Source organism: Eucalyptus grandis, chromosome 2 (assembly GCF_016545825.1).
Source record: "Eucalyptus grandis isolate ANBG69807.140 chromosome 2, ASM1654582v1, whole genome shotgun sequence".
Taxonomy (NCBI): Eukaryota; Viridiplantae; Streptophyta; class Magnoliopsida; order Myrtales; family Myrtaceae; genus Eucalyptus; species Eucalyptus grandis.
The window spans coordinates 2,429,593-2,457,226 of NC_052613.1; the positions used below are offsets into that span (position 1 = coordinate 2,429,593).

General features: G+C 42.4%; 4 protein-coding genes across 5 annotated transcripts; 3 read left to right on the forward strand and 1 right to left on the reverse strand.

Annotated features, from left to right (window-relative positions):
* The first annotated feature begins 4,903 nt into the window (after window positions 1-4,903).
* LOC104417876 (phosphatidylinositol transfer protein CSR1) lies at window positions 4,904-8,806 on the forward strand. The gene is made up of 7 exons (XM_010029080.3): window positions 4,904-5,202; window positions 5,544-5,696; window positions 5,964-6,110; window positions 6,594-6,746; window positions 7,408-7,530; window positions 8,110-8,222; window positions 8,354-8,806. The coding sequence occupies exons 1-6, from the start codon at window positions 5,071-5,073 to the stop codon at window positions 8,185-8,187; spliced, it is 786 nt and encodes a 261-aa protein (XP_010027382.2). The 5' UTR covers window positions 4,904-5,070; the 3' UTR covers window positions 8,188-8,222; window positions 8,354-8,806.
* A 1,801-nt stretch (window positions 8,807-10,607) lies between these two features.
* Window positions 10,608-11,861, forward strand: LOC104417884 (heme-binding protein 2). Its single transcript, XM_010029088.3, has 2 exons — window positions 10,608-10,883; window positions 11,204-11,861. The coding sequence occupies exons 1-2, from the start codon at window positions 10,660-10,662 to the stop codon at window positions 11,655-11,657; spliced, it is 678 nt and encodes a 225-aa protein (XP_010027390.2). The 5' UTR covers window positions 10,608-10,659; the 3' UTR covers window positions 11,658-11,861.
* Window positions 11,862-12,291: 430 nt separating this feature from the next.
* LOC104417894 (probable apyrase 7) lies at window positions 12,292-14,753 on the reverse strand. Of its 2 annotated transcripts, none has more exons than XM_039307310.1 (3): window positions 14,632-14,753; window positions 13,179-14,396; window positions 12,292-13,016 (listed from the first exon to the last, which is right to left on the reverse strand). In XM_039307310.1, exons 2-3 carry the CDS (start codon window positions 14,329-14,331, stop codon window positions 12,469-12,471), a joined length of 1,701 nt encoding a protein of 566 aa, XP_039163244.1. In that variant the 5' UTR covers window positions 14,332-14,396; window positions 14,632-14,753; the 3' UTR covers window positions 12,292-12,468. The 2 variants fall into 2 exon arrangements, with proteins under 2 accessions (XP_039163244.1, XP_039163243.1); XM_039307309.1 differs by having other exon boundaries at window positions 13,179-14,474; window positions 14,632-14,751.
* A 2,376-nt stretch (window positions 14,754-17,129) lies between these two features.
* On the forward strand, window positions 17,130-26,779 carry LOC104417904 (protein MODIFIER OF SNC1 1). Its single transcript, XM_010029104.3, has 10 exons — window positions 17,130-17,422; window positions 18,896-18,969; window positions 20,210-20,293; window positions 20,381-20,425; window positions 20,559-20,916; window positions 21,522-21,624; window positions 22,002-22,058; window positions 22,167-23,466; window positions 23,571-23,832; window positions 23,911-26,779. Exons 2-10 carry the CDS (start codon window positions 18,941-18,943, stop codon window positions 26,350-26,352), a joined length of 4,680 nt encoding a protein of 1,559 aa, XP_010027406.2. The 5' UTR covers window positions 17,130-17,422; window positions 18,896-18,940; the 3' UTR covers window positions 26,353-26,779.
* Window positions 26,780-27,634: the final 855 nt, after the last annotated feature.

Below are 27,634 nucleotides of genomic sequence, written 5' to 3' on the forward strand. Positions count from 1 at the left end.
TCTACCATCTTAACTTATACAAATTACAAAATTGCATTTGATATAATTGGTAAGGTCAAGAGAGCCAGAATAAGTAAATGCGGGGAGGGCAAAAAGAGGAAGGCGTGGAGGTTGGACTGGTTCTATGGATCCACCCGGGAATCAAACCGGACCGGCCGATCCGTTCCCTGATGGATCCATGTAACTAGCGGGCGGTTCCCAGTTCTAATTTTTTGGAATCGATTCTTAGTAGGCGATTTTTGGTCCTAGGTTAGAAACCGCCCACCTAGACCCTACACACCCCTAGGAAATCTACCCATTATCGGGATTTTAATAGAATTATTTGTAATATATCATTCAAGTAATGAAAATTTGCAAGACCATTAATTTGTCGGTATTATATATTGTATTAGAAATCTTGGGATCGGTAATGATTCACTTGGAATTTCCCATACACCCTTAGAAAACTGATTATCGTCATTAAAAGTTAAAGGCTTGGTCCAATTACGCCAAGGCATCTATATTCTCATGCCAGATTTGATGTCGGGATTTGATTTAACTTGTGATGCTATAGCTAGGATTGTCGCATGTCCGTGTCTCTTGTTTTTCAATGAAATGATTTCGATAAAGGAGACGGAGTCAATAAAGGACTTTGAATTTAGCATCGCTCCATGTAAAATAGATGAAAAGCAAAAGAAGATAGAATCATATACTTGGCTTTAGCGGATTGATTGCAAAAGCGTCGATTAGTGCATGATTATCCGATTCCAATGGCAAATTTTCAGCAGTTCACCAGAATTGTTGGTCTCCCTAATCATGAAAGCCAGTGACAAACACATCATAACCACCGGCCACCAACAAATATGTGAACATGCTTTTAACAACTGATTTTGCTGGAGATGATCATCCATAGAGCCCTAAACCTAGACTGCGTTTTGTCGTCCAAAATCAAATTAGGATTGGATAGGATAGGATAAAGGAGCATTGAAATCCTCCAACTATTGTTGTAGAAATATTTCATCATATGTTTATAGAACCCAAGATAGGATTTTAAATCTTTGAAAAAAAAATCTTTAAAAACCTGCGACTTAAGGATGGAAAATCATTTAAAATCATTATCGTTTCAATTTTTTTGAAAATCTCATCTCCGATCGTCTCATCTTATACATGAGGGCATAATCATCGATTGATTCAATTCTAAACTTTTCAACTTAGCCAATTTATCATAAACTTAATATAGTTTTTTTGATCAATTTTGATAAAAAATCGATAGACAACAATCGTACTATATGGCAACTAGACTTGTCAAACAGGTGGATTTGGTCGAACCGAAAATGGTCTAATCCAAATTGACCAATTTCCATATAATAGAAATATAGTGACTCATACTTGACTTAACATATTATTAAAATACTTCTATATTCAAACTCAATTTAAGGAAAACTCATACCTGAATTGAACTGAGGTGAGAGCACAGAGCAAACCGAGATCGAGTGAAGGCAAAAGAAAATGAAGAGAGAGATATAGATATTACAATTACAAACACATTTATGACCCATTCATTGAATATATTACCCATGTAACAATCTAGTCTATCAAATATGGGTCAAGAAATGAGTTTATCATCTATTTTGACGAATCTAAGCACCATAGACCTTGACATGTCAAATTAACAAATTTTATTATTCACATTCTTTGAATTTTTCCTTCTTTTTTTTCTTTTCCTTTTCTTGTCTTCCTACTTTCCTTCATTGCCCATTGCAGAGATCTAATGACCAGTTAGCACCAATGAGGATGGTCGTGCTCACTAGACCATTTTCGACCAAAAAATTGATTGAAAATACTATAGTGGCAAATCATCAATATATTTATAACTAAATCAATCACGATACAATGGGTTCATGGTTTTTTTTTTGGAAATTTTTGCAATTAACTTTGATGCCACATGGGAAATATCAATATGTTGTTCCAAATTCAATGCGAGCCGTAGGATTCACTCTCGCTTGTTAAGAATAGAAAGCAATGGTGACATGACTTGTGTAAGAATGTCATTAGACACGCCAGTCAATGAAACGAATGATATGGTCTAAATGAATCTCTAGACTTTCAAAAGAATGTATAGTTGATTTATGTGTGCCATCGGAGGCCCTGATAGTCCAAAAAAGGGAGCGCAAATTTCGAGCCCAAAAGTCGACATCCATATCCAAATTCCATGATTTCGCCACATGAGGGAGCACAGATTGTGATCTGAAAAAGTTCTCAGTGAAAAGATAGACACAATCATGACGACGACTCCCACGCAAAAGCTATCTTTTCCCTTAGATAAAAAGGGCGAGAAGGTGCGTTTGGGAACTACTTCCCAAAGCCCCTTTGAAGCCTGAAGATATTTGGGTAAATGCCAACCCGTTTGGCAAACAATTTTGAGCCCCCATTCCCTAAATGCCAGCATTGTAAAGTCGAAAGCCCAAGGCAGGGAGGACTTGCCTTGGGCTTTCGGCTTTTTCGGCATGCCCACACGGGCATTGTTCATATTTTTTTTTTCCAAAATTATCCTCACGAATTTTTTGTTTTTCCGGTTCTTACCCTTGTGTTGCAACTGTTCATCTTCTCCGGGGGGTTCGGTTCTGGCTGACTGCGAGCGGCTGGTGACTACTAGAGGGACACCGGTGATTGTCGGGAGGTGGCGCGACCGACGCCGGAGGTGGCGCACCAACGCCGGAGGTGGCGCGACCGAGGGAGGGCTGGGTCGCCGCAACCCAGATCTGGGGCGGCAGGCAGTCTTCTTCTTCCGCGAGTGGTCGCCGGCGACCATTGCCTAGACAACCGACGCCGGGGGGTGGCGCAACCGCCGCGACCCATGGCGAGGTCTGGGTCACCGCGACCTAGATTTGGGGCGGCAGGGTTGCGGGAGGACCTTGTCGCCCCCGATCTAGGTCGCGCGACCTTGCGGCCCTCGGATTTGGGTCGCGCGACCTGCCGCGACCTAGATCCGGGGTGGCGAGGTCCTCCCGCGACCTCGCTGCCCTAGATCCGGCGTCGCCGGAGGTCGCCGGCGGCCACTGCCCTTTGGTCAATTTTTTTTAATTTTTCTTTTGATAATTTTTTTTTTACCATAAACATCCTTTGTAAATGTAATTCCCCAAGTGCTATTTTGCTCAAAATACTTTACAAAGAGCTTTCAAAGTACAATTTACCAAACACGTTTGCATTTTGGAAAACACCTTTAACTCAAAGGTATTTGCATTTTCCTAAAGACTTTATCCAAAAGTGGTTTCCAAACGCACCCGAAGAAAAAGAGGAGGAGGATGACGACAATATGTTTTCGTGCTTGAAGAACCTAGCCGACACTCCCATTATGTTTGTTTATGTTCTTCCAGCCTTAATTGGAGGATCAAACTCGATCAAAATTAAACATGATTGATGAATAAGCTCTTAAGTCGTCAATCAGATGTATAAACTAGAGAAAAGCATAATCCATGTGCAAATATCATGGGTTGATTAGTCTCATGCCCCCAACTCATGCGGCTTTAGAATTTCTCCTGAGTTAGTATTACACACACGCACACTCGACTCACAAGAAGTGTATGGAGAACGAAGCATGAATGCATATTGACCCGAATTGAGGAGGAAAGGCCCATAGTTATACAAGTGCAAGACTAGTCTTAGCCATGGATCACTTCCTTGATCTAATGATGGGGTTTGAATCCCATAATCATTACATAATCTATGCAATAAGATACTCAAGAGCTAAATAACACCGATATCGACATGTAATATGACACGACACTATACGTTGACATGTCATTTCTAAAAAAATAGAGAATTCCAACATATTGAAACACATTATAATAAATTATCATTTTTAAAAGTTTTTTAATTAGATTAATTTGGTTCAAATTCACAAATAAATAAATAATAATAAAAGAGCCTAGAATGAATTCATAATAAAAAAATAATCTACTATTTGTTAATATCATTCATCATTTCAATTTGACAAATTCAATTTCATTTCAATAATCCATAAAATTTGAAGGAAAAAAAGAAAGCAATCCATATTCTAAATTCACATTAGAAGAGAAGGAAAAAAAAACAAATTTAGGAGTAAATTGTATGTCATGGAAAGTGGAGGTTAAAAAAGAAGAAGAGAAGATTAGGTTTTTCCTTCTTTCCCAATTTATTATTTTTATTACTTTTTTAATATATATATATATATATTGACATCCCATTTATTGAAAGTTTTTAAAATTGACAATATACATGTCTAAATCATGTATTGAAATTTCAAACTCGCATGTCAAAATTCTAGATTCGCGCCAAGTTGACAAGGTGTCAATTAATTGAGTGTTAAACAGGTGTTTGAGTGTCCGACACGATAAAAAGGTTTCGAGAGAGTGTGGATGCTTCCTAACTCAAGAAGCCCTGGGGCCTAGGGAAGTTCAAGAGCTGTGCGTTGGGAGGATTTGAAGGGTTGCCCGCCCTTAAGGGTCATGGGCTGATCCTCGCATGGATCATGGGCTTGTTCTTGTATGGATCATAGCCCGTTGCTTAGACGTCTTGGATCATGCTTGTCTATCGGGCCATGTCACGAACATAGTTGATCATCAGGCATATCCAAGTCAGGCCGGATCTTAAGGTCAGACCTATGCTTTTGCCAAAGCCCATGCATTTCAGAGATTTTGCATAATTTTTCCTTCCGCCAGATCAGAGTCGGCTGTAGCTCTGGCTTGACTGGGCGGGGACGGGCTTTCTAGCCAATCGAGCCCGCCCAACATTGCTTTTGGGCCCGTGGGTATCGGAACGGGTAATGGATAAATGGGCCCTGATGGTCCAATAATCAGACCAACCCAAAACGACGGGACATTAACATCCGCTGCTTATGCTGAAGCCCAGGGCCCAGCGCAGTCCGACACGACACGACCCGCCGTTTCGATCGACGTCGGGAGCGGCTCCCCGGTCGTCGGACGGCGGCCGACAGTCTTGCGTTTTTACCTCGGAATCGAAACGCGACAGAACAGAGCCGACCGGAGTTATCACATCCGCTTCGGAATCCCAACGCCGACGCTCGTTTTCCGCCAATTCTGCTCGACGCGAATGGCTCTCCGTGCGAGCCACGCGCTCCGCCGTCCGTTCCCGTCGCCGCTCGTTCCGAGCAAGCCCGCCGTCCGGACCGGCGCGTTCTCGGTCCGCTGTTCTAGTTTCGGCTCCCCCCACGAGGCTCGCAAGGTTCTTGCCACTCCCCTCTGCTTTTTCTTCGTCTTCTTCTTTTTCCTGTCCTGTCGTGTAGCTGGGGTAAACGGGTGAGGCTCAAAGAAGGGCCTTCATCTGGGTTTTGGTTTCGCGGCTTATGCGGAGGATGAGGTTGGCGGGTATTCCGTTGTTGGGTTTTACCTCGTCAAAGCAAAACCTTGCCTTTTTCGGTTTGGCTTTGTAGCTATCTGCCAATTTCAGTGCTGGGTTGTCTGGGTTCCATTGGTAGTATAATTTGGTTGCTAAATTAGATTTGACACTATGGGCAAGATAGCTCTCGGTCTGATCTTTATGATATGGCAATTTCGAATCTGCAGTTGGTTTTGGAAGTGAAGCAGAAGCTTGAAAGAGACTACAGTAGCCTTCCCGTGGGTAAGAATGGAAGAGATGATGAAGACATGATTTACTGGTTCTTGAAGGACAGGAAGTTTGTTGTCGAAGATGCGGTCACGAAGCTGACTAAAGCCATTGTATCCTCTTGAATCCTGTGCTTTCCAAGTTTATGAAACTGCAATGTGTAGTTCACTTGATCTGGCGACGATTAATTTTAGTGGTGGAAATGTGATTGCCATTATGACCACGCTTTATGCTTGTGCTTGATTGGATGGATGATGTGATGCATTTGGGTCTCTCATTCTCTCATGTGTCCAGTTGCTTCAGCTGATGTCATTATTGCAGGAAGAATTATGATCACATGATGGATAGATGTTCTATAAGTTATCCTTATGCTTATGTAGAAATGGCGTCAAGAGTTCAAAGTGTCCGAGTTGACTGAAGAATCTGTGAAAAGCATAGCGGAAACTGGAAAGGCATATGTGCATGACTTTCTTGATGTCAATGACCACCCTGTGCTTGTAGTGGTGGTGTCAAAGCACTTTCCTGCCGTAAGTATTGAAACTTTGCACAAACTTAGTCCTCAATCTTTGTTGTCTTTCTTTTTCTAGTCCTCCAGTGGCCTCTCAGTCACTGGTAGATAAATGAAAACTGTTGAATTCGGAGTTTATATCTTCCTTTGATTCATTTGTTAATCTTAGTGTCTTAAATATCGATGATATCTGTGCAAAAGAGTTTGACGGATGTTAAATTATGTTCCTCATTTGGAAAAAATATGAGTGCAGTTGTATCTTAGTAACTAAGTTGATGGCTTCAATTACTCACATAAAATCTTAATGATCCTATTCCTTTATTGAAGTATTTGAGATTGATTGTAGATATTGTTTTCTCATTTAATCTATTCTTCCTTAAAATATATTGTGAGTAACCCTTTCTGGAACGATTGCTGCTTCTGTCAATTATGGACAATGATCTTTTTAAATGTTTATCTGCTTTTAAGAGAAAATTCTAAGGGTTGCATTTCTCGTGGCCAGGCTCAGGAACCTATTGAAAATGAGAAACTGTGCACGTTTTTGATTGAAAAGGCACTGAGCAAGCTTCCAGATGGAAAAGAAGAGATTCTTGGGATATTTGACCTTCGAGGATTTGGTACTGAGAATGCAGATCTTAAGTTCTTGGCTTTTGTGGTAATTCCTGCACTGGTTCTATCGTGAATACTTGGAATTCAGGCGTGCTGTTACGTGTTGTCAATATAAAAGAGGGAAAAGAACTGCAAATGAGTAAATGCACCTCTAAGATTGGCGGAATGATAAGGTTGAAATTGCTATTGATGCAAATCCGGAATTCCACGTCAAATCAAGTGCTGTCGTAGAACTTAATTGGTCTCTTAGAGTGGTACATGTTAGCTCATACATGTTAGCTCATTTGGCATATGCATCAGCTGCTGTTGTGGCAGATGTCTGATCATGAAAGGCAAGACAGTGTTACCTTTCATGTGCAATCATTCGGATTTCTGGTATGATGCAGGAACTCTATTGCATTCGTTGTATCAGCATAGTCATTGCTGTCAGCAATAAATTATAGTTGAGGTGATCCCTTTCTGGTTTAATATTGCCAGAAACTTTGTTCTGATATGATCCAAAAGATCTCCATTTGCTTTTAACTATTGTTGTAAGCAAGGAGCATGACGCCTAAGTACTCTTAGAAGATGGGAAAAGTTAGTATTCTTCATATGCTTCTGCCCATTTAAAGAAGTAGAGACAGTAGCACAGTTACTCGAGGAATCATTAGTAACATACTTGAGGAATCTTTTGGTCTGTTGAGCTGATTTATCATTGTTTTGTGCAGTTTGATGTGTTTTACTATTACTATCCCAAGCGATTAGGACAGGTCCTCTTTGTGGAAGCCCCATTTGTCTTCCAGCCAATATGGCAACTAGCAAAGCCTATACTGAAATCATATGCTTCTCTGGTATGTTCCAGCAACTCATTTATGTCTTTCCTATCAAGCATAGGCTGCTTATGCTGGTAATACTTTCGGATTATAGTCTGGTGAGTCAAATGAAGCAAAAGAATGCCGTTTGGTCAGAACATGCTCAATTAGATGCACTTCTTTTCTTTACCAACTGTATTTAGGTTTTAGTGGACAGTAATATACCTATGCTATGAGATAGGAAGCTTGAAGTGTTCCGATATTTAAACAACAAACCACATCTTTACCTAATAACTTAAACTTTTAGAACAATTGTTGTGGTCCACAAAATCTTACATGGTATCAAAACTAGAGGTCTTGAGTTCGAATCTTTCTAGGCTCCATTTGCTTTCCCAATTAAATTTCCACGCTTAGTACTAGGCAAAAGAATAGACTAAACGTGATGGGAAGGGTTACAATATTTAAATAAAAAACCACATCTTAAACTTTTAGAACTGTTGGAAGTAGTCTCACATAATCTCACATGAAGTCGGTATGCAATTAGTCATCTTGGACCTTTACTCATTGCGGACCTTTACATTGCGGACTTCATGATTATTCCTACTGATCTTTCAAAAGGTGAGATTTTGCTCTGTGGAGACAGTCAGGAGTGAATATTTCACAGTAGAAACACTGCCAGCTAACTTCAGGGAGTGAGGCATCATCGATCATCTAATGTGTATCTCCCTCAGGTATCAAAGTCATATCTCAATAGACATTGTACAAAAACTACTGGTAGAATTCTTGAGCAATTTTGTCACGGTTGGACGTCATTCTTTTACTTTCAGCAGGGAAATGACTTGTCTTGCTTTATGTTTTCTAGCTCTCTGGCTGGCAGTTGTAGACGGACAATCTCTTTCTTTCATGCCTGATAAGCCCATCGAAGATTATTGAGTTCCTGACTTCTACACTGACTCTTGTTTCCTGCGGCATGCACGTGGGCGACCAAGCAATTGAGATCCTGAAGAGAAGCGCATAAAGAATGTGACTGGACCTCTCAAATTTTTTTTGCTCTATCTGGTTTCCTATTTAGCATCTCTGAGCTGAGAAATTACTACCCAAGAAAGCTTCTGAAGCGGGGGGCCATGGACTGTATCGACTCAAAAGGGTTCGTATCTGGATAATGCTGAGTCATGGCGATGTAAATCGTTGCTTCTTGTATGTAATGAAAGATGTTGCTTTATCCTCTCGTGAAGGAGATTTCACCTTTGGAAGATGCCGCCATGCTTCCATGTAATCTGTGCCGTGTCGGATCATAAAAAGCGATTTTTCAGCACTCGGACCTCGAATCTTTGGTGCAAGATTTTGTTGAAGAAAAGCCATCAAATGCAGCTACTTGATCTGAACTAGGTGACATTCTTGAATATGGAAAGACACATTGGGTGTGTGTTTAGGAAGACTTTTAGGAAAAGTCATTGAGAAAATGTAAAGACCTTTGAGCAAAGGAGTTTTTAGAAAAGTCCATGAGAAAATGTAAAGACCTTTTTCAAGACCTTTGAGAAAGGAGTTTTTGAGAAAATGTAAAGACCTTTGAGCAAAAGTTTTTAGAAATGCAAATTATGTTTGGTAAATCATACTTGTGAAAATTCATTGTGAAGTTGTGAAAGTCCATTGCGAAGTATTTTGAGCAAAATAGTATTTGGACAAGTTAACTTTGCAAAAGACTTTTGTCATTAAAAAAAAAGGAAAAAAATGAGAATTGGCTAGTATTGCCAGAGAGGGGCAAGCGATCCGACTAGGGGCAAGCATTCGGCGAGGTTGCCGTGCGAAGGACGCGATGGCAAGGGTCGCCACAACCAGATCAAGCGGCCCGGTGACCTCCACATGGAGGTTGCGGTGCAACGGGTCGCGGCGACCCTCGCCATTGACCAGATTGTTGCGACCAGATTGCGCGATCCCGATTGCTCAATTTGGGTTGCTAGAGGTCGTTGCGACCCAGATCTAGGCTGCGCGACCTCCAGCTGACCTAGATCTGTGCGTGATTTTGGTTGCCGGAGGTCGCCGCGACCCAGATTTGGGCCATGCGACCTTTGGCAACCTAGATCTGTCGGGGAATGTAGCGTCGCCGAGGTTGCAACAGTCGTGGTGACGCGACTCGCAGGGGGTAGCCAAGATCACGCGAACTAGTCGCCGACGGTTGCCGTGACACACCGGCCTCACGCCGACCTCACGCCGACCTCTGTCCAACTCATCGCCAGCCCCTCATAGCTCCGCACAACTTTGCCAGCCAATCTCAACGAAAAGAAAGTGAATAGTCACACAAGGACAAAATCGGAAAAACAAAATGTTAGTGAGGGCATTTGTGGAAGAAACTTTTTTGCTTTACTCCCCTTTCAGCCTTCCGAGAAGGCCGAATGCCCAAGGCAGCCCCCAACCTGCCTTGGGCTTTCAACCATGGGAAGGCTTGCCTTTGGCAAAGGCAAGTTAAAAAAAAATTTGCAAACACCAAATTTTTTTTCCCAAAGGCCTTTAAAGGGCTAAAGATCATTGGCGAAGTGGTTGCCAAACGTAGCCTATTTCTAGTACTTGTAGAAAGAATAGTGATATAAATGATAACATTTGCCTAATATGCAATGTGATTTACGAACTTTATATTTATTTGATGTGATTTCTAAATTTTATCCAAGTTTGCATTACAATTCCTGAATTTTTAATTTTTTAATGTGATTCCAAACTTTTGGTACATATTTAATTTATTTTATGGATTGTATGAAGATTTTTAACGGTCACTAAAGTTGAATTAATAGAGGGAATGACAACATTGAACATGTGATCAAATTAAAAATTCAAAAATGATATTATATATTAAATTAAAATTCATAATTATATTGAATAAACTTAAAATTCAAGAATCACTTTGCACGTGAAATCAAGTTTACGTAGCATTTGTGTCACTTGGCCTTCCTAGAAGGAGAGCGACAGGTTAAAAGTCAACGAATCACATAAAATCCGTTTCAGCCGAAGAAACCAGACTGGCGAGTTTACCCCTCCGCTTGGCCCACCGCAGGGAGAACGACCGGGGGGCAGAACGGTAAAATCGCACAAACGCCCCTTCTATCTTTTCATCCGGCGGAAGCAACGTTCCCCCAGCTTCAGACAGAAGCTCGGAGAGAGAGATAGAGAGAGAAAATGGAGGTGGTCTCCCCGAGGTCGTCCGCGATCGCCACGTGCGCCGCCGCCCTTCTCCTCCTCCTCGGCGCCGCGCTCCTGTGCAGCGCCGCCGAGTCGCCGCCGTACACGGTGGTCCATCAGGAGTCGGACTTCGAGGTCCGCCTCTACCGGGAGTCCACGTGGATGTCCGCCCCCGTCCGCGACATCTCCTTCGAGAAGGCCACCCTCAACGGCTTCCACAGGTTTTGACTCCCCCTGCTTAGCTAATAGCTCCCCACATCGATCGATCAGTCCGTACAACGTTCGAAGCTCTTGTTTTCGAAACCCATGTTTTTGTTTGTCGGCCTGATGCTGTTCTTGTCCGCAAGTCTTGATTTTTTTGGAGATGATCGTGTTCTTGTTCGAGTCTGGTCGCGATTCCGGTGGATTCTTGTTGGGAATTTGATAACGACGAGCTGGGTTTTGAGTCTTTTGACCATCCCTTTTCTGGGTCATCCACGTTGCTTTTTGTTTGTGTTTTTTCTCTGCTGAGCTGAGCAAATTCTTGCTCTCTGATTCGCAGGTTGTTCCAGTTCATTCAAGGCGCCAACTTGAACTTCTCCAGGATCCCGATGACGTTCCCCGTCGTGACGAGCATCGTCCCGGAAGCCGGGCCGCTCCACTCGTGGGCCTACTCCGTCCGGTTCTACCTGCCGCCCAAGTTCCAGGCCGACCCCCCGACCCCTCTCCCCGAGCTCGACCTGAAGCCGCACGTGTGGGAGAACCACTGCGTCGCGGTCAGGAGGTTCTCCGGGTTCGCGAAGGACGAGAACATCGTCCGGGAGGCGGAGAAGCTCGCGTCCAGCTTGAGCAGGTCGCCTTGGGCTAACATGACCTCCTCCGAGAGTAGCTACGCCTACTCGATCGCGCAGTATAATTCTCCTTTCCGTGTGATCGGTCGCGTTAATGAAGTCTGGGTCGATGTCGTCGCGCCTGGATCAAATGGCTGTGAGTTCAGTGGAGTTGCTACATATTGATGCATGGGGATTGACTTGTTTAGATAAGTATGGATTCCTGGTCCTGCTAACTAAGGTCTAGAACTTGAAGTTTGAGTCCTTTTGTGACCCCTATATGTAAATATTCATGGGTGTCTGAAACATCTCCTGGTATACTTGGATCTTGGTGTAAAAACTCTTATATGTGAATTATACCATCCAGTTCCACATGACTGTTCACTCCTCCATTACAACTGATTTGTTTCATGAATTTGTCAAGTTCCCTTCTAGACAAATGAGTGAGCAGTGTCGAACCTTTCGACTGAATGGTGATAGAGGCGAAAATGCGATCCACCAATGAAAAGATACAGCAGTTCCTGATGCTCTTTTTGGATGCTGAAGTGTGAGAGTTTGAGCTCTTAGGTGGAAATGGCTATAAACAATCTAACTGGAAACCTCCTCTCAAACAAAAAGGGTGGCCAGATAATTTGCAAGTTGTTACACTGAGAAACGTTATAAGTATAACGAGGGGATGAAGGCATTGCTCAACCCTTGCTCTTTTCATGGTTATTTACAATCTGGCGCATAGTAGAAAAACCATGTCCTGCAGTTAACTCTACACTCCTATTTGATATTCAGCTATTCCACTCAGCAAATGCCGAAAGTACCCGGCACATTGCCATAAAGAAAAAGGGAATTGCGATAGAAATAGAAATACTAAAATTCTGTACTACAATGGAATGAATCTTTTCTGTAACCTAGAAGGATGCAAAAAACTCAGACTGTCGAGGGAAGGTACATGATCGTATGGAGTATCTAGTATCTACAAAGACCGAGGTAACCATGGTCAAAATTATAGGCTTCTTTGGCGTCTAGGATTACATAATGGCAGTGAAATCCCAGCAGCACCCTTCTTTTGGGGCATAGGCAGCTTGATCTGTCGACGGTAAACGAAAGCTCCCAAGCATAAAAGTAGGACAAAGAGAAAAACAGGGGATGGGATGGAGCCCACTGTTTTAATTTTAAAAGACGACAGTGCCGTCTCGGCTTTGAAGGGACGCAATTGTATAAATTTGCCCTCGACCAAAGAAGCTCCCAAAGTCCAAGATATATCCCCTGGACCGATTATGATATGCCTGTCACCGACATGGAGCGCCTCGTCGATAAGCGACGCCAAATAAGGCACCTGAAAGCAAAATTGTCCTCCATAGTTTCCATGTTCAGTGATGTGGCTTGAATTGATCCATGATTCTGAACATAGTCGATGACCTTTCTCCAGCAATCGTGTGAAATTAGCTCTACCGCTTAATCTTAACTTACTGTAAACAGCAAAAAATCCTGATAAAGCATGAAAAGCCATATCAGGCAGGGCAACCCCTGTGATGTTTTGCCAGTCACCACCTGCAAGGACGAAAGGAGCATGAATCTCACCACTAAATCTTAACTATTTCAGTAAAGCATACAGCACGTGGAAATCAATGCTCAACAAGGATGAACTGAAATATTTTTGGCTAGAAGAGAAAAACTTGATATGGAAGTGCTAGTGGGATGTTGCCGGCTCACCATTGTGGTAAAAGACGTCCTCTTTCCTGCTTTTACCAACTACTGCAGACGAGTGCTTTAAGTAACTTGAATTGGCAGCAGCAGCCCTTGCAAGCATTCTGCACTCTTCCCAGTTTGGATCTCCAATGACATTCATAATACTAAACTCTGCCTTTTGCTTTGTACTGCCCAAAAATATTTCATCAGTGGTATTCACTGCGTGGCAATTATAGCAGGTATAGTTCTGCACATAGTTTGGATTCAGACAAGGGTGGCTAAGGATATAGTTACCATCCCTCTGTCTTAGTGTTTCATTTTGTGTTAGCATGACGAGGGTCCGTTCAAATGCCGCTCGCAATCCAAATGCTGGAAACGAGTAGGCTAATACCCGATGTTCGATAGAACCAACCTTCAGTCTTACCAACTGCTCATGGTTCACTGAATCATGTACTTCCATTGCTACCTGCAACGAGGAACCTCCCAAGTCGAGAAGCCCCAAAGTGCTCAACCTAGATTGATTTCCAAGTCTCCCCATTTTGTAATTCAGAGCTACCCAACCATAGAATGCCTCCTCTTTTCCGTGCAATACCCTTATCCAGCTTCTCTTATAAACAAACGCATGTTCCCTGACAACAGCTTCGACATCGTCCAGGACCCTCGTTGCATCCTTAACTGCCATCCTCCTGAGTCCAGCAGTCGCGAGAACAAAAATCAGAGTCTCCGGATGTCTTTCTTCGGGCACCCACTTTTTTGCCCAGTTTATCAACGGTTCCAGAGCAGCCCTCACTCCGCTAGCATTGCCAATGAACCTATCTAAACCGGGCTCAGTTTGCAGACAGTGATACTGACAGGAGCTGTTGGAAGTCTGGTTCTTGATCAAACTATCAGGGTAAGAATTCACCAGAACCGGCAGCTCCGATTCATTTGCACCTCTCAACATCCACTCATACACGTTCACACGCGTGCCGGTGCTTCCACAGTCCACGACAACCGTAAAGTAGGACCGTCCAGGATCACGAGACACGACACTTTTCCAGCCCAAATGCCAACCACTCAATAACAACAACAACGACAACCCAGCAAGAACAATCACGACACCAATCTTCAGCGCCCCCCTATAACGCCCAAATCCGGCACTAGAGGTCTTGACTTTCGAAGGCGACTTCGGATCCATCCACAGCCCACATAACAAGTTAAAAACTACTCCTTTCGGTCAGACGAACCGCAGTCGAGCTCAAACTACACAGGACGCGAAATGGGTAGCCCGATTTCAACACGACAACATCGATGAGCTCAACCGCAGCAGCTCTAGACATACTGAATCAACGTGGAAACAAAATCGACTGTACCCATGAGGCAAAAGGAAACTAATGGGCAACCTCGGATCACGCGTCAAACGAGGAGATCGAGCTGGCAACCCGATCTCGGAGCGCCGAAACGAGATAATTGGCGAAGGAATGGGATGGCGGTTTACCTGTGCGAGCGCCGGCACCGGAGGATTTCATTCCCTCCTCCTCCTCTCCGGCGAGAGAGATCGGAGGGAACGCGGAGGAAGCAGACGGGAAGGGTCCGGCCGGTCGGTGAAAAGAACTTTATATTCCGACCCAAAAAAAAAAAAAAACTTTATATCTCCATTGTCAACCTATTATAAAAGGTATTTCAAACGAAACTACTCATCATATTGTTTAAAAATTGACCCCAAAAAAATCATATTGTTTAGAAATGTTATGCGGTCGGATGGGAAAATATCACAAATGGTCCATCGACTTTTACTTAATGTGCAACCTCGTCCCTGAATTTTTGATTTGCTAAATTTAGTCTCTGAACTATCGATAAATATTCGATTTAGTCCATGACTATTTGAAAATGACCAATTTTGTCTTACCGTTAGTTAAAGTTAACAGAATTTAGCATTTTGGTATTTTTCTATTTTTTTTTCTTCTTCTTCTCTCTTCCCTCCCCCAGCCATGGCGGAGGGAAGCCGGCGTCCGGCGAGGGCCGTCCTCGCCCGATGTTGGCAAGGGTTGGCGGAGGGAAGAGAGAAGAAGAAGGAGGAAAAACAGTTCACTTAACGGTTTGAACGGAAGGACTAAATCGAACAATTATCGATAGTTCATGAATCAAATTGAGTAAATCGAAAGTTTAAGGATGAGATTGCACATTAAGTAGAAATCCAAATACCATTTGTGACATTTTCCCAAGCCGGAAAAAGAAAGGAAATCAATTTCAAAAATTGCAAAGAAATAGAAATGAATAAAAGTTACACTAATTATTAGATACAACTCGTATCATGTCGAGCAAACCGGGTTTCTCCAACGAAACGAAAAGAAAAAAAGACCGGTTTCATGAAATGCAAAGGCTAATTGCAAAACACTTAAAAAGGGCTTTAGCTGAAAAGATGGAAGATGAAGATGTCTTAATCAACTTAGGTAGCTTGGATGATGGGCAGTGGCTAAGGTCATGTGACCCCTTATAAGGTGACGTTGCAATCAAGCGTCGTGCATCCTCAGGCAACAAACTCTAAAGGTCACACGACCCCGAATGACTGTCACAGCATGAATTTCGTTGGCCCTCCATATCTCACTTGAGGTAGACTCCAAGCCTTCAAATCTTACTTAACCTAATCGATGCCTTCAAATGATTGATTGGAGAGTTGAAATTTTCATTAAGGCCCCAGTTGTTTCTTACCAAATAAGTAATTTTGAAAATATTTTTGAAAAATAATCGCTTATAGTAATTAACTAATGAAAAATATTATGATTATTGATAATATCCTGTGTCTAAATATTTTCAAAAATGATAAAAGTATTTTTCGTTAATTTATTTTTATAAGTGATACAAATGATCATTTGTGGAAAAAAATTTCAAAAAATTTAATTTCTTGTAAAATGAACATGCCCATTATATAATATTAGAGATGACATCATTTGTGGAAAAAATTTCAAAAAATTTATTTTTTTGTAAAATGAACACGCCCAATATATAATATTAGAGATGACAGAGATGATTCTTTTATTGCTAAAATTAGCCTACAAGGAATTGAGCCGTGTCTTTTAATATACCGGAATATATAATGTCGGAGAGCATGCGTGCGGACGTCGAAACATTATAAATTAAGTAAAAAGGAACCCATACTTTCCAATAATCGCAATCAATTTTTTCTTTTACAGAAAATTCCCTCAATCGGTTATTTTATACTTAATATATCAATGGGCAAATGCCTAAATCAATAATTCCATTTGGCCCCTTACATTTTCAAATTTAAATCTTTAATATTTCGTACAAAACGTTACTAAAAATAGTTCAAATAACGAAATACTATTCTCTTTCTATATGTGTACATTTTCTTCACATTGTATCAATAATTTCTATAATTAATTAACAATTCAAATAATGTGCAATAAAAATAATGCTATTGCAATCTTTTAAATATTGAGTTTTTTTTTTTCTGCCCATAAACAAGGCATGTGTACTTTTGCTCGATAATTATAAGCCAAGCCGAACATATTTGATGTCCTCACGATTAGGCTCCTGTGGTCAAATCTTATCCTAACAATAATAATCCTTGGTTGCCACAAACGAGCAAGCCCAAAACGGAAGCTGAGCTCATAATATCAGATAACCATTTAGACCATTTCGGGACAGATTTCTCCATAAGGGATTCTCGCAAGAAAATAAAAGGACGAGCCGAATCTCGAAAAATAGTAAACAATATCCTAAAAAATAAATTCTTTTCCCTCAATATCTCGCCGGTCATTCAACGGCAGAGATGAACGTCCCGACCCGATCGGACGGTCCAATCTAGTCTAATCTAAAAAACTCTCAATATCTAAGTATATACATTAAGGGGAAGAAAAAAGGGGGGAATAAAACCTAAAAAAGGAACAAAAGCTTTTTTAGGTTATAAAGATGAGGGGAAAATCGAAGCCATTTTCGGGTTTTTTCTTTTTCTTTTTTTTTCACTCTTTTCTTCTTCTTCTCGTTCACCTCCTCCCTCCTCCTCCCTCGCTTCTCTCTCTTCTGGTTCGCGTCTCGATCCGAGGGGCCGTCGCTTTCTCTCTCTAGAACCTGTAAATACCGAATCCTCTCCGCCGCTCCCCACCGTCCGGCGATCTCGACGCTCGATCGCTCCGCCGCGCGCGGCCCCCCTACTTTCTCTCTCTTTGTCTCTCTCTCTCTCTCCTCCGCGCGAGGGGAGCGGCTGACTCCCGTCGATCCCGTCTCCTCGCGCCGCGGCTTAGGGTTTCGCGGCCGGCGCCGTCGAGGCAAGTGATTTCCCCCCCCTCTCTCGCTCCGGGGCGGTTCCGGCCGTCCGTCTCGCGGCTGCGTCCCGTCGAGGCGAGCGGATGCCGCTGCCAATGCCGATCAGCTGTTGATTTTATGTATTTTTTTAAATTTCTTTTCCTTGAGTTTTGGCTTGCGGAGTTACTGTGATTACTAGGGAGTGCTTATTTCCGGGGCTCGCCCGGTTCGTCCACGGGCATTTTTTGGCGAGGGGAGCTGGGCCGGTCGTTCTGGATTGGGCGGTTTCGTGGAATAGGAGGTAGGGAGTGCTGGATTTGTGTGGACGGATTGTGGTAGGTGATCCAGACGTGATTTTGGGAGGTTTCTTGGGAGCCGTTCGCCGCTAGGAAATATGGAGCCCTTATGCGCGAGGCAGGGGGGGTTCCTGCCGCCGGAATTCCTAGGATAGTTTCCTGAAATAGCTGTGATGGTTGATTGTGGCGGAGTAGATGGTGTTTCATGGCTGCATCTCGAGTTCTGTTAACTTTTTGGCCCTTGACTTGTGTTGGATATCGAAGCTTTTTCACAAAAGAATCGAAACCTTGCTTAGCGTGCAGAAAGACGCATGGAGTTGTTAGACCAGTTAAATTCTTTAATAGATGTGGGCGAAAAATGCTCCTTAGAGTAGAATGAAATTTGAGAATGTCTTCTCAAGACATGGCAGCTTACTTCTCCTATTGTCTTTAACGAATTTATGGAATGATCTTGTGACATAGCACGTTAGTTATATCTCGGGATGAATAGTAGCAACTTTATGATTACGGTAATGTCTTTAAGGCGTTCTTAAGTTGTTTATTCTATGACTAACATGGTTAGCCAGTTATGAACTCACACAGTTGTTTTTTGAGGCTGGTAAACATCCACCAACTTTTATTCTATAGCGTATGTGGAAGCATTTTGATTTGGGAAGTCTAGTTCCAATGATAACACGGTTTCAATGGAGATGCTAGATATGAATTTCAAGCACTCATTTGTTGCCATGTCATTTGACATCAGTAGGCTGGTGTCTGTATTGTATTTATTGCGGTAAGAATAATTGTAGCATTTTGAAACTGTGACTGCATATACTTATCTTTGTGAACTTCTTGACGTCATGTATTCTAATTCATTTGCATAAAATTGTTTCAGACAAGTTTTTTGCAAGAAATGCTAGATTTACAATAACTGGTGTACACAATTAATTAATTTACTAATGTCTGTAGATATTGATTGTTAAATGCACCAACTTGTTTAGTACTCACAGTTTGACATATTACTTAGTAAACTAATCTTCTAGACCAATCTTAGTAAGTCTAGCATTGCTTTTTGGAAATGCTTTCTTATGGATTTTGTTTTGGTGTCCATTTTCCACTTTACTCCGTTTTCTTGTCTTTTGTATCCGATACTCTCATTTTTGTTCTTGGTTTGTTAAGGGTGATGGCCTGATGAGGGTAATGTTCTTTTGCTTCTATCAGGTGTTGTCCAATTTGTTTGGATGACCTTGGGGCAACTTCAAAACCATGGCATCAGGTACAACTGGAGAACGGAGGTATGATATTTTCAATCCCGTTACCAATCCCGTTACCTCCTGGCAGTCTTTCGAAATTATGATAATCGATTGAGATAGATAAGTACTTCAAAAGCAATTCTAAGTAACTTTAATGGCATTTTAAGTACATTCCAAGTTTCATGACTAGAGTTTTGGAAGTTGAGGGGGCTCTTGGAAAACTTCCTAGTCTCTGCCAATCGTCATCCTTTTCATTTGTTGATGTGTGTGGGATTCTTTCCTCTGTAGATGACACATTTGTGACAGATTCTTTTGTACATGACATGTGTCTTCCAGCATAATAAAAAGAAAAAAAACCAGAGTGTCAATTAAATGAGGCTAACAGACATCATTCCACATGGAAATTCGGGTTCCCGGGTGTTTTTGTGCCCTTTTCCGCAAACTTTGACTGTAAAATTTGTATATACGTCTTATGACATGTTATCTTATTGAGGATGCTTTCTTTTCTGGGGATGTTGGTGCTAAGAGGTTTGGAATATAATATTGAGAGAAAAAGTTGATGTGGCATTTTTTGTCAATGTAACTGATTTTGAATTTTAATTGTTGGAAAGATGTTTGAATGTAAAGCACAAGGGGTTGGTTAACAGTACCATTGATTGAGTATACATGACCTGCGAGATAAACTGCTTATCATCTGATTTTATGCGAGTTTAAGCTTTGTTCTTTTTTCACTGTCAGGTGCGTATGAATAATCACTGAGAATATCCTCCAATATTAGGTTCTTTTTGATCTTCGTAGCGATTTCACCATGGTTTTACTTTTTTTTGGTCATGTTTTCGTATCTGATGAAGGAATGTCCCTTGTTAGTTTTTGGGATACTGATGTAGGGAAGATAACCGTAACAAGTTGCTCAACACCGAGAACAGAATTGAAGAAGCTAATACGAACAATTCACAAGGAATTGCCAAATCAAAAAAATTGTCTTCTGGACATCAAAGCTAGGGAAAAGAAAGGACAATTTTGTGAAATAAATTTCATCAAAATAAGAAATTACTCCAATTTGAAAACAACCCTAGTGTGTGATAGATAGGCGTAAAACCCATTATACATAGGACTCCTACCCAAAGAATTAAATCTAATTCTATTAGGATTCTTAAAACATTAGTAAAGACCTTAAAATCAAAATATTTTTTTATGCTTCTGCATCCCTAGGTCAACATAATGAGGAATTATGAAATCACAAGGATGTATATAGGTTAGCTAAATTGTTATATTGCTTCAGGTGGGGGAATTCTGGAAGAAGAAGTGGCTTGATTGTATTGGGGAAAGTCGCCGTTCCCAAACCTATAAACCTACCCAGCCAGAGGTACGGGGTCTCATCAGTATGTTTAATCCATATCTCCTTGATGCTTTCTTTGCTGCTGAACCTTTTCATTTCTTTCTGCTATTAAAGGCTCGAGAATCATGGTTTGGACCCAAATGTGGAAATTGTTCCAAAGTAAGTATACATCTCTGACATTGGGGTTTTTAATCTCTCCGTATGTGCTTTGTCCCAGTATGTTCAAACGGCAGAGGGTTCTCAGCATTTGTTAAAGATTTTTCTCCCTCCATTTTGCCACCATATATTTCAGGGGTACCCTTAGTTGGGGCAGCAGGTCCTCCTCCTCTACGCCCAATGCGTGGGGTTCATCTTTGCACTCCCCCAGTGGTGACGGTAGCAATTCGCCAAGCCACCTCAGTGCTCGGCCTTCATCGGGTGAAAGTGGCACCCGACCATCGACTGCAGGAAGTGACAGGGCTCTTGATTCTACTAATGCATGGGGCCCAAATTCTCGGCCATCTTCAGCTTCTGGAGCATTGTCATCCAGTCAGACATCACTAGCGTCATTACGTCCTCGCAGTGCAGAAACAAGGCCTGGTAGCTCACAGTTATCTCGTTTTGCAGAATCTATGCTTGATAATTCAGTGACTGGGGGTATGGAAAGACTGGTAAGAGCCTGGTGCCATAATCTGTAATGATGGGAGCTTTTATGCATAGAGTTGAAATTATGGGGAGATAAGCTCAATCTTTTGCATTAATCAAATATACAACCAGAAATATATAATTCCTTTTTTCATGTGGAGAATTTGTGCTTTGAGAGACATCTATTGATAAATAAAAACGAGGGCAATCTTAGGGCAATATTATCTACGTAATGATTGTATGTTTTAAGTGGGAAGTGATCATCTAAATTGAGAACTTCAGAAAAAAAGTGTGTTCAGTTGTTCCATAAAATATTCTGCCTTTTATAATGTCAACTAAGACTATGGCTGTTTGCCGAAGTTATGTTACCAATATTTCACCTCTCATTGTTTTCAGCGCAAGCTAATGTCTAAGAGAATGTGTAGATTGGTTTTATGGCAGGATCTGATGATATATGTAGTGATTGATGCTTGCGCAACCTTTTCCAATCATTGTTAACAGTCTCGACCTTTAAAGTTTGCTTTAGCTAGCTGACAGCTAATATCTAATCTTTTGCTTGTGCCTAACTTTTCTATTCCATGTGCATGCAAAGGCACAGGCTAATTCAGCTCATTTGCTGTTATATGTGTAGGGACCGACATCCTCTAAGAATGACAGGTTTTCTTTAAGTTCTGGGGACTTCCCTGTTCTTGGTTCAGAGAAAAATGGTTGTGGGAAAAGTGCGGGCTCACAAGGTGAAATGTCCTGATATTTCTAAATAATGTTGAATCCTAAATAGATGGGCAACATGGCTGTCATAACAGTGGTCCGGGATGATCACGTGCTTAATTTGATTTTTGTCTTTTTCTTGTCCACTATCTGTTGCTATTCCTTGCATGTTTCAAAGAAAATTTTTTGGTCTTTCTGAATCGAATGAGTACCCATAATTTTTCTTGTCAATTTACTATATGGAGAATGTATAGATATTGTGTTTCACATTAACCCTGTTGTCAGCTTCTTCTAATGAGTCACTTTAATTGGAAAAATATAGGTTTTCTTGCTTGATTCCATAAAGTTTCTGATTATATTATAGGCAATTCATTTGATTGATGACCTGACTACCTTTCTGCAGAGCATGCTCCTCAAGGTTCAGAGGTATCTTCTGATTCAGCGGTATTGGTGAAAGAAGGTACATTTCCTTCATGCAGTTGTTACATGTGTTCTGAGATCTATTGCTTCTTAGATCTTGTCCATAGTGAGTTGAAGGTCAAATCTGACCATTTTTCTCATGTTGCAGGTGATAGCTCTATAAATGCTGATCCCAGGAATAGAGTTGACGACTCATGGAGAAGAGACAATGCTCCCTGTGGTGAAGATGGTGGACCTGGTGTGGACAAGTGGCGTGGGGATCATCCTCCTCACCAAAACGCCGGCATCCTCCCTCAGCAGTTTAGTGCTTGGCATGGTCCCCTAGTTAACAATCCTCCAGGTGGTGGTGTTTGGTTCAGACGGCCTCCAGGGGGCCCCCCTTATGGAGCTCCTGTTGCACCTGGTGGCTTTCCTGTGGAATCATTTCCTTACTACCGTCCTCAAATTCCGCCTCCTGCTCTTCCCACCATGCATCCTCCTCCAGGTGCTGGACCTAGGGGACACCACTCAACTAGTGGAGATATGTATAGACCTCAAATGCCCGACGGTTTTATTCGCCCAGGTATGCCTCTTAGGCCTGGGTATTACTCTGGTCCTATGCCCTACGATGGTTATTTTGGTCCTCCAATGAACTATCACAATTCAAATGAACGAGATGTTGCATATACGGGGATGGCAGCTGGCCCTCCCCGCTATTCTGGCCAAAATGCTCCTGAAATACCACATAGATCTGGTGGCTATGGTTCCACTAATAAAGCATCAGATGGTGAGGAAGTGGATTTGGGTCATCCTCGTGATACTAGGGGGCAGTACAAAGTTCTCTTGAAGCAACAAGAGAGTTGGGATGGAAAGGGCGAAGGACATAAACGGGAGGGAACTGTTACAAAGGACGAGTCATCTCTGGACAAGGATGAACCTGGCAAGAAAGCACTGTGGAAGAACCAGTGGAGATCGGATCCCAACAATGAAGAGAAAGATCTAGAAAATGCAGAGCCAGCTGAGGAGGCTTCTCAGAAGTTTGATCACAGAGGTGGTGGTCCTGGTCCAACCAGGGTAAAGGAACTTGAAAATGTGCAAAGGGCTGATGATGCTGATTCAGTGAGAAGACCGTATAACAACTCTGTCGTCCCAGAAGCTCCAAAATCTTCTGTCGCTGCCCCAAAGGATTCAAGTTTAATCCAGAAAATTGAGGGATTAAATGCTAAAGCTCGGGTTTCTGATGATCGCTGTGAGTATACATTTGTTTCGAATAGGTCAGAGGAAGATAATAACCTTCAAGGACCTGACACCATGTCTAGCCGTTCTGCAAAAGAAATTGGCTCTAATGCTCTTCATGTTGAAAGAATTCATGCTGGTAAGGTGACCAAACCTAACCTATCTGAAATGGATGCTTCTAGTGGGGGTAAGAGCCTAGAGCAAGCTGATGCCAGTGAGGCAACCATTCCTAGGTTTGCTACTTTTCTCTTGGACTTCAATTAATACTAGTTCAGATTTTTCACCCCCTTGGCTCCAGTTGCTTAGAATGTTGATAAGATATTTTGCAATTTCACAGGCGGCATCCTCATGGAGTGCAAGGAAAATCTCATCATCGTGGTAGAGGAAGGTCAAGTACTCAAGATGCTGATGAGCGGTGGAAGAGATCTAAGGAGCCTGACCAATTGGTTGTAACAGATGCATCTCTAGAGATTTCTAACATTCATGTGCCCCATCCTATGTCTGGGAAAGCTAATGACGTCAGTGCACCACTATACCAAGGAAAGGATGAGGGAGGAACTGTGTCCATTGCTTACGATCCCAGTGAGAGTGTGGCAGAGGTAACATATTTTCTTCTGAAAAATTAGTCTTCTACTCCACCTGAATAACTATGACATACAATTCGAATGTTTTCTCAGCAAGCTAAGATGAGAGAGTTGGCAAAGCAACGGATAAAACAGCGGCAGATCGAGGAGGAAGAACGAGCTAGAGATCAGAAGGCAAAAGCACGCATGAAATTGGAAGAACTGAACAGACGCACACAAGCTATGGATGGTTCAATTGGAAAAGGGGAAAATGTGTCAACCAGTGCTACTTTGAATAAGCAACATGACCCGCAGCCCGTTGTTGAAATGGCCAAAGCTTCTACTAGGTCTGTAGTGCTAAGCTCTGAGTCTGTTTCCAATACCATCACAGTTTCTGAAGTTAGTGCTGTTATTGGAAGATCCACTGCTCCATCCAATCTTTCACAACCACCTGATGGTGCTTGTGAGGAACATGCATTGGTTGGCAACCAGTCTGGGCCTTTAAAGCAGGACACCAAAACTGGTGTTGGTTGTGCTTCTGACCCTCTTGAAGATGGTCGTACGTGTAAGCAGAAGCGTGTGGGGCCCAAACATAAATCACACATTTCATCAGAGAAAAACTTCAATGAGAAGGGCACTTTTGAGCCGTCCAAAGTCCTTGCTGATGGGACCGACGGTGTCACAAAATCTGCTGATGTTCCCTATGAGAGCACTCCAAGCTGTGAGGATAGGACTCCTGTGAATCCACATGGTATGGTTGAGTCTATGGTTCAGCCAAGAAAAAAAGGCAGCAAGACTAGTAGGAACAAATACAAGGTGGATGAGGCATCCACCTTATCTGCTTTACCTGTACTTGCACCTAAAGAAATTACTGTAGCGAACACTATAGAAGAAAGCAGTCAGCGAAAGTCTCCTGAGTCCAAATTGAATTCTACACAGGTTGAGTCACCACCTGATCCTGGCGATGCCAAACAGTCTTCAGAGCGGCATCCATCTATTGCAGGTGAAGAAGTCCATACTAGAGTAAATTATCCGTGGAAGTCACAGCATTCTCGCAGGATACCAAGAAATCAACAAGCCAACCGGTTTGCAGATAAGCTCCACAGTGGTGAATCTGTTGTATGGGCGCCTGTTCGATCACAGAACAAAATTGAGGTTTCTGATGAAGCTAGTGACAGGGCACTAGTTGAGGGTGTTAATTCAACTGTCAAGATCGAGAATCCGGTCCAGAATAATCCAAAAAATAAGAGGGCAGAGATTGAGAGGTATGTTCCCAAGCCTGCTGCCAAAGAAATGGCTCAGCAAGGAAGTATTCATCAACATACAGTTGCTTCAAGCAGTATAAATTCTGGAGATGCTAGTGTTGAGGCGGCAGGAGGTTCAGGTCTACAAAGCATCGAAAATGCTCAACCTGCCAAACCGTCATCTAGGAGTGGAGACAGTAGGTTAAATAAGCCAGGAAGAGTCCATGGATCATGGCGCCAACGTGGGCCAAAGGAATCAACTTTGCATGATTTGGCAGATGGACAATCTTACATCTCGGACATAGGTAAAGACGTGCAAAAGTTGAGTGGGCATCACCAAGCTGAGGAACTTGAACTAAGAGCTGTGGATGAGAAGCCAAAACGATCTGATGAGCTAGGTTCTGGTGATGGTTCAAACCTTCCAAGTAATTCCAACTCTGCTGCAGAGGTCACAATTCATCCTGCCAGAGATCAAGGAGTTGCAGGAAGAGGAAAGCGTCATGCTCCTCGGGCACATAAAGCCACTGGGGTTACTGTAAATCATGATCAGAAGAAGGGCATTGAGGAAATGGATGAAAGTGGGAACCAATCTTCGCCACCTGAGGTGATCCAAAGAAGTCCAGTTGTTCCCAAGGAAAACCATGCTGTGTCCGAACGTTCAACTTCTCATTGGCAACCCAAATCCCATTCATCTTCTGCTCATATTTCTCGAGGAAGTAGGGTGACTGGAGGCCAAAATATTCAGGCTGACAGTGGTGGAATTGATGCAGAGCTCCCTCATGGTGTAACACCCGCATTAGCACAGCATGAAATGGAACATCGCGAAGCTTTGTCCACCAATGACAATCGAAAATATAATTCCCGAAAAGATAATGTGAATGAAGCAGGGCATGTGGAGGGTAAGATAGAAAAGAAGGCTCTTGCAATTGGAGTTCGTACCCATTCTTCGACACATGGTTCAGTTAGGTCAACTGGTGATGTGCGTCATGAGTCCCAATTTCCTTCAGGGTTCCACAGGAACCAGGGTGGTCGAAATGCAAGAGGCAATGGATCTCATGGAGATTGGAACTCAAATGGGCAGGAAAATATTCGACATCGTGAAAGACAGCGGCCGAACTCACACTTCAGATATCAGCCTGTGGGGACATACAGCGATAACAGATCAAACCATGTCGAAGGATCAAAAGATGGTTCTCAAAGTACAGGCATGAAGTTTAAGGAGAAGAGTGGTCAAGGCACTTCCTCACGTGGTGGAGGGAACTATACGGACCGGCAAGTTGGCACTGGTCAAGTCGATACTGACTGTAATTAGTAGAGAGTAGAGCCCTAGACGTGTTCTGTTGTAGACAGTTCCTCTGGTCTTGATTGGTAATACCCTTGTGCCTTCAGGTCTTGATATTTGCTGATTACTGTGGATGAAGAAGGGGTGCTGCTGTACCATCTCAAAAGACGGGTTGTCATGTCAATGGTTGTCCAGGTGAGAGCATAGCAGATGCGTCTTGGAAACATTCAGTTCATATGGGTTGGTTTTGACAATATGTGGTGGGCTTCTTGCCTTCTACCTTATTTTTACAAATGTATTGTTCTGAACATTTTAATTTGGTCATGGGCTTATCTTCGATGGATCTTTTCACATGTTTCCTTGGCTTTTTAACATGATGAGCCAATAGCTTCGCTGCTCTTTAACGGTAGGCAGCCGTCAACTTCGGTCAACTTATATGACACCATCTGCCCCATCATTGTTGTTGATTCTGGTTTATAGCTTGTTTGTTGATGACTTTGGAGCCGATAAACATCCGTGTTGCTGGATGCTAGGTCATGTCAGTTTCAGCTGGTGGCAAATATATTGGGCTCTCGATTATTCATTTCTCCGGATTATATGCGGTGTCTGAGCATGTCTATGAACCATGAGATATTCTACCATAATCTTTTCTAATGTAGTTTTGGGGAGTCGCTTCGATTTTTGAACGCGCCCTGGTAAATTCCTGGAATCAGAAGCCACTTAAGAAAGCTGGAATTGCTAAACATCGACGTCGTTTGGGTGGACATCGCTTCTTTCGACTTTCGAAAGTGCTGAGTTGTCATTCAGATCACTCTTTGATTACTACTACTATCAGAACTTTAGCGTCGCGAATGCAATGCAGCTGATATGGAGTGATGTAGCAGTTATATCTTTCATGTGATTTGCATAAGATCAAGGAAATACTTATGGCGTCTCTGGTTGCACTGAACTTGGTGCCCACGTTAGGAATGGTACGGTTGCTGGTCCAAGTCGGCTAACACGTGTGATCTAGACACTCGTGCCCTATTCCAATGTGTTCTAAACAAGATCGGGTCTCATGGAATGTGACTTGAATATGGAGCGGAATGTGAAACAAGGTCATTAGAAAGGAAGCTGAAGAAATATAGACGGACATAAAAACAAGACCCGATCTTGGATGATACCAACCGCGATCGTCGACAAAAATTCCCCTTCTTGGACCGAGCAAAAACCAAAAGCACGATGCTGCAACCAACATAAACGAAAATCGAAATCAAAGGGAGGAAATCCAAAATCAAAACCGAAAAAGAGACGAGAAATGAGACTTGCTTTC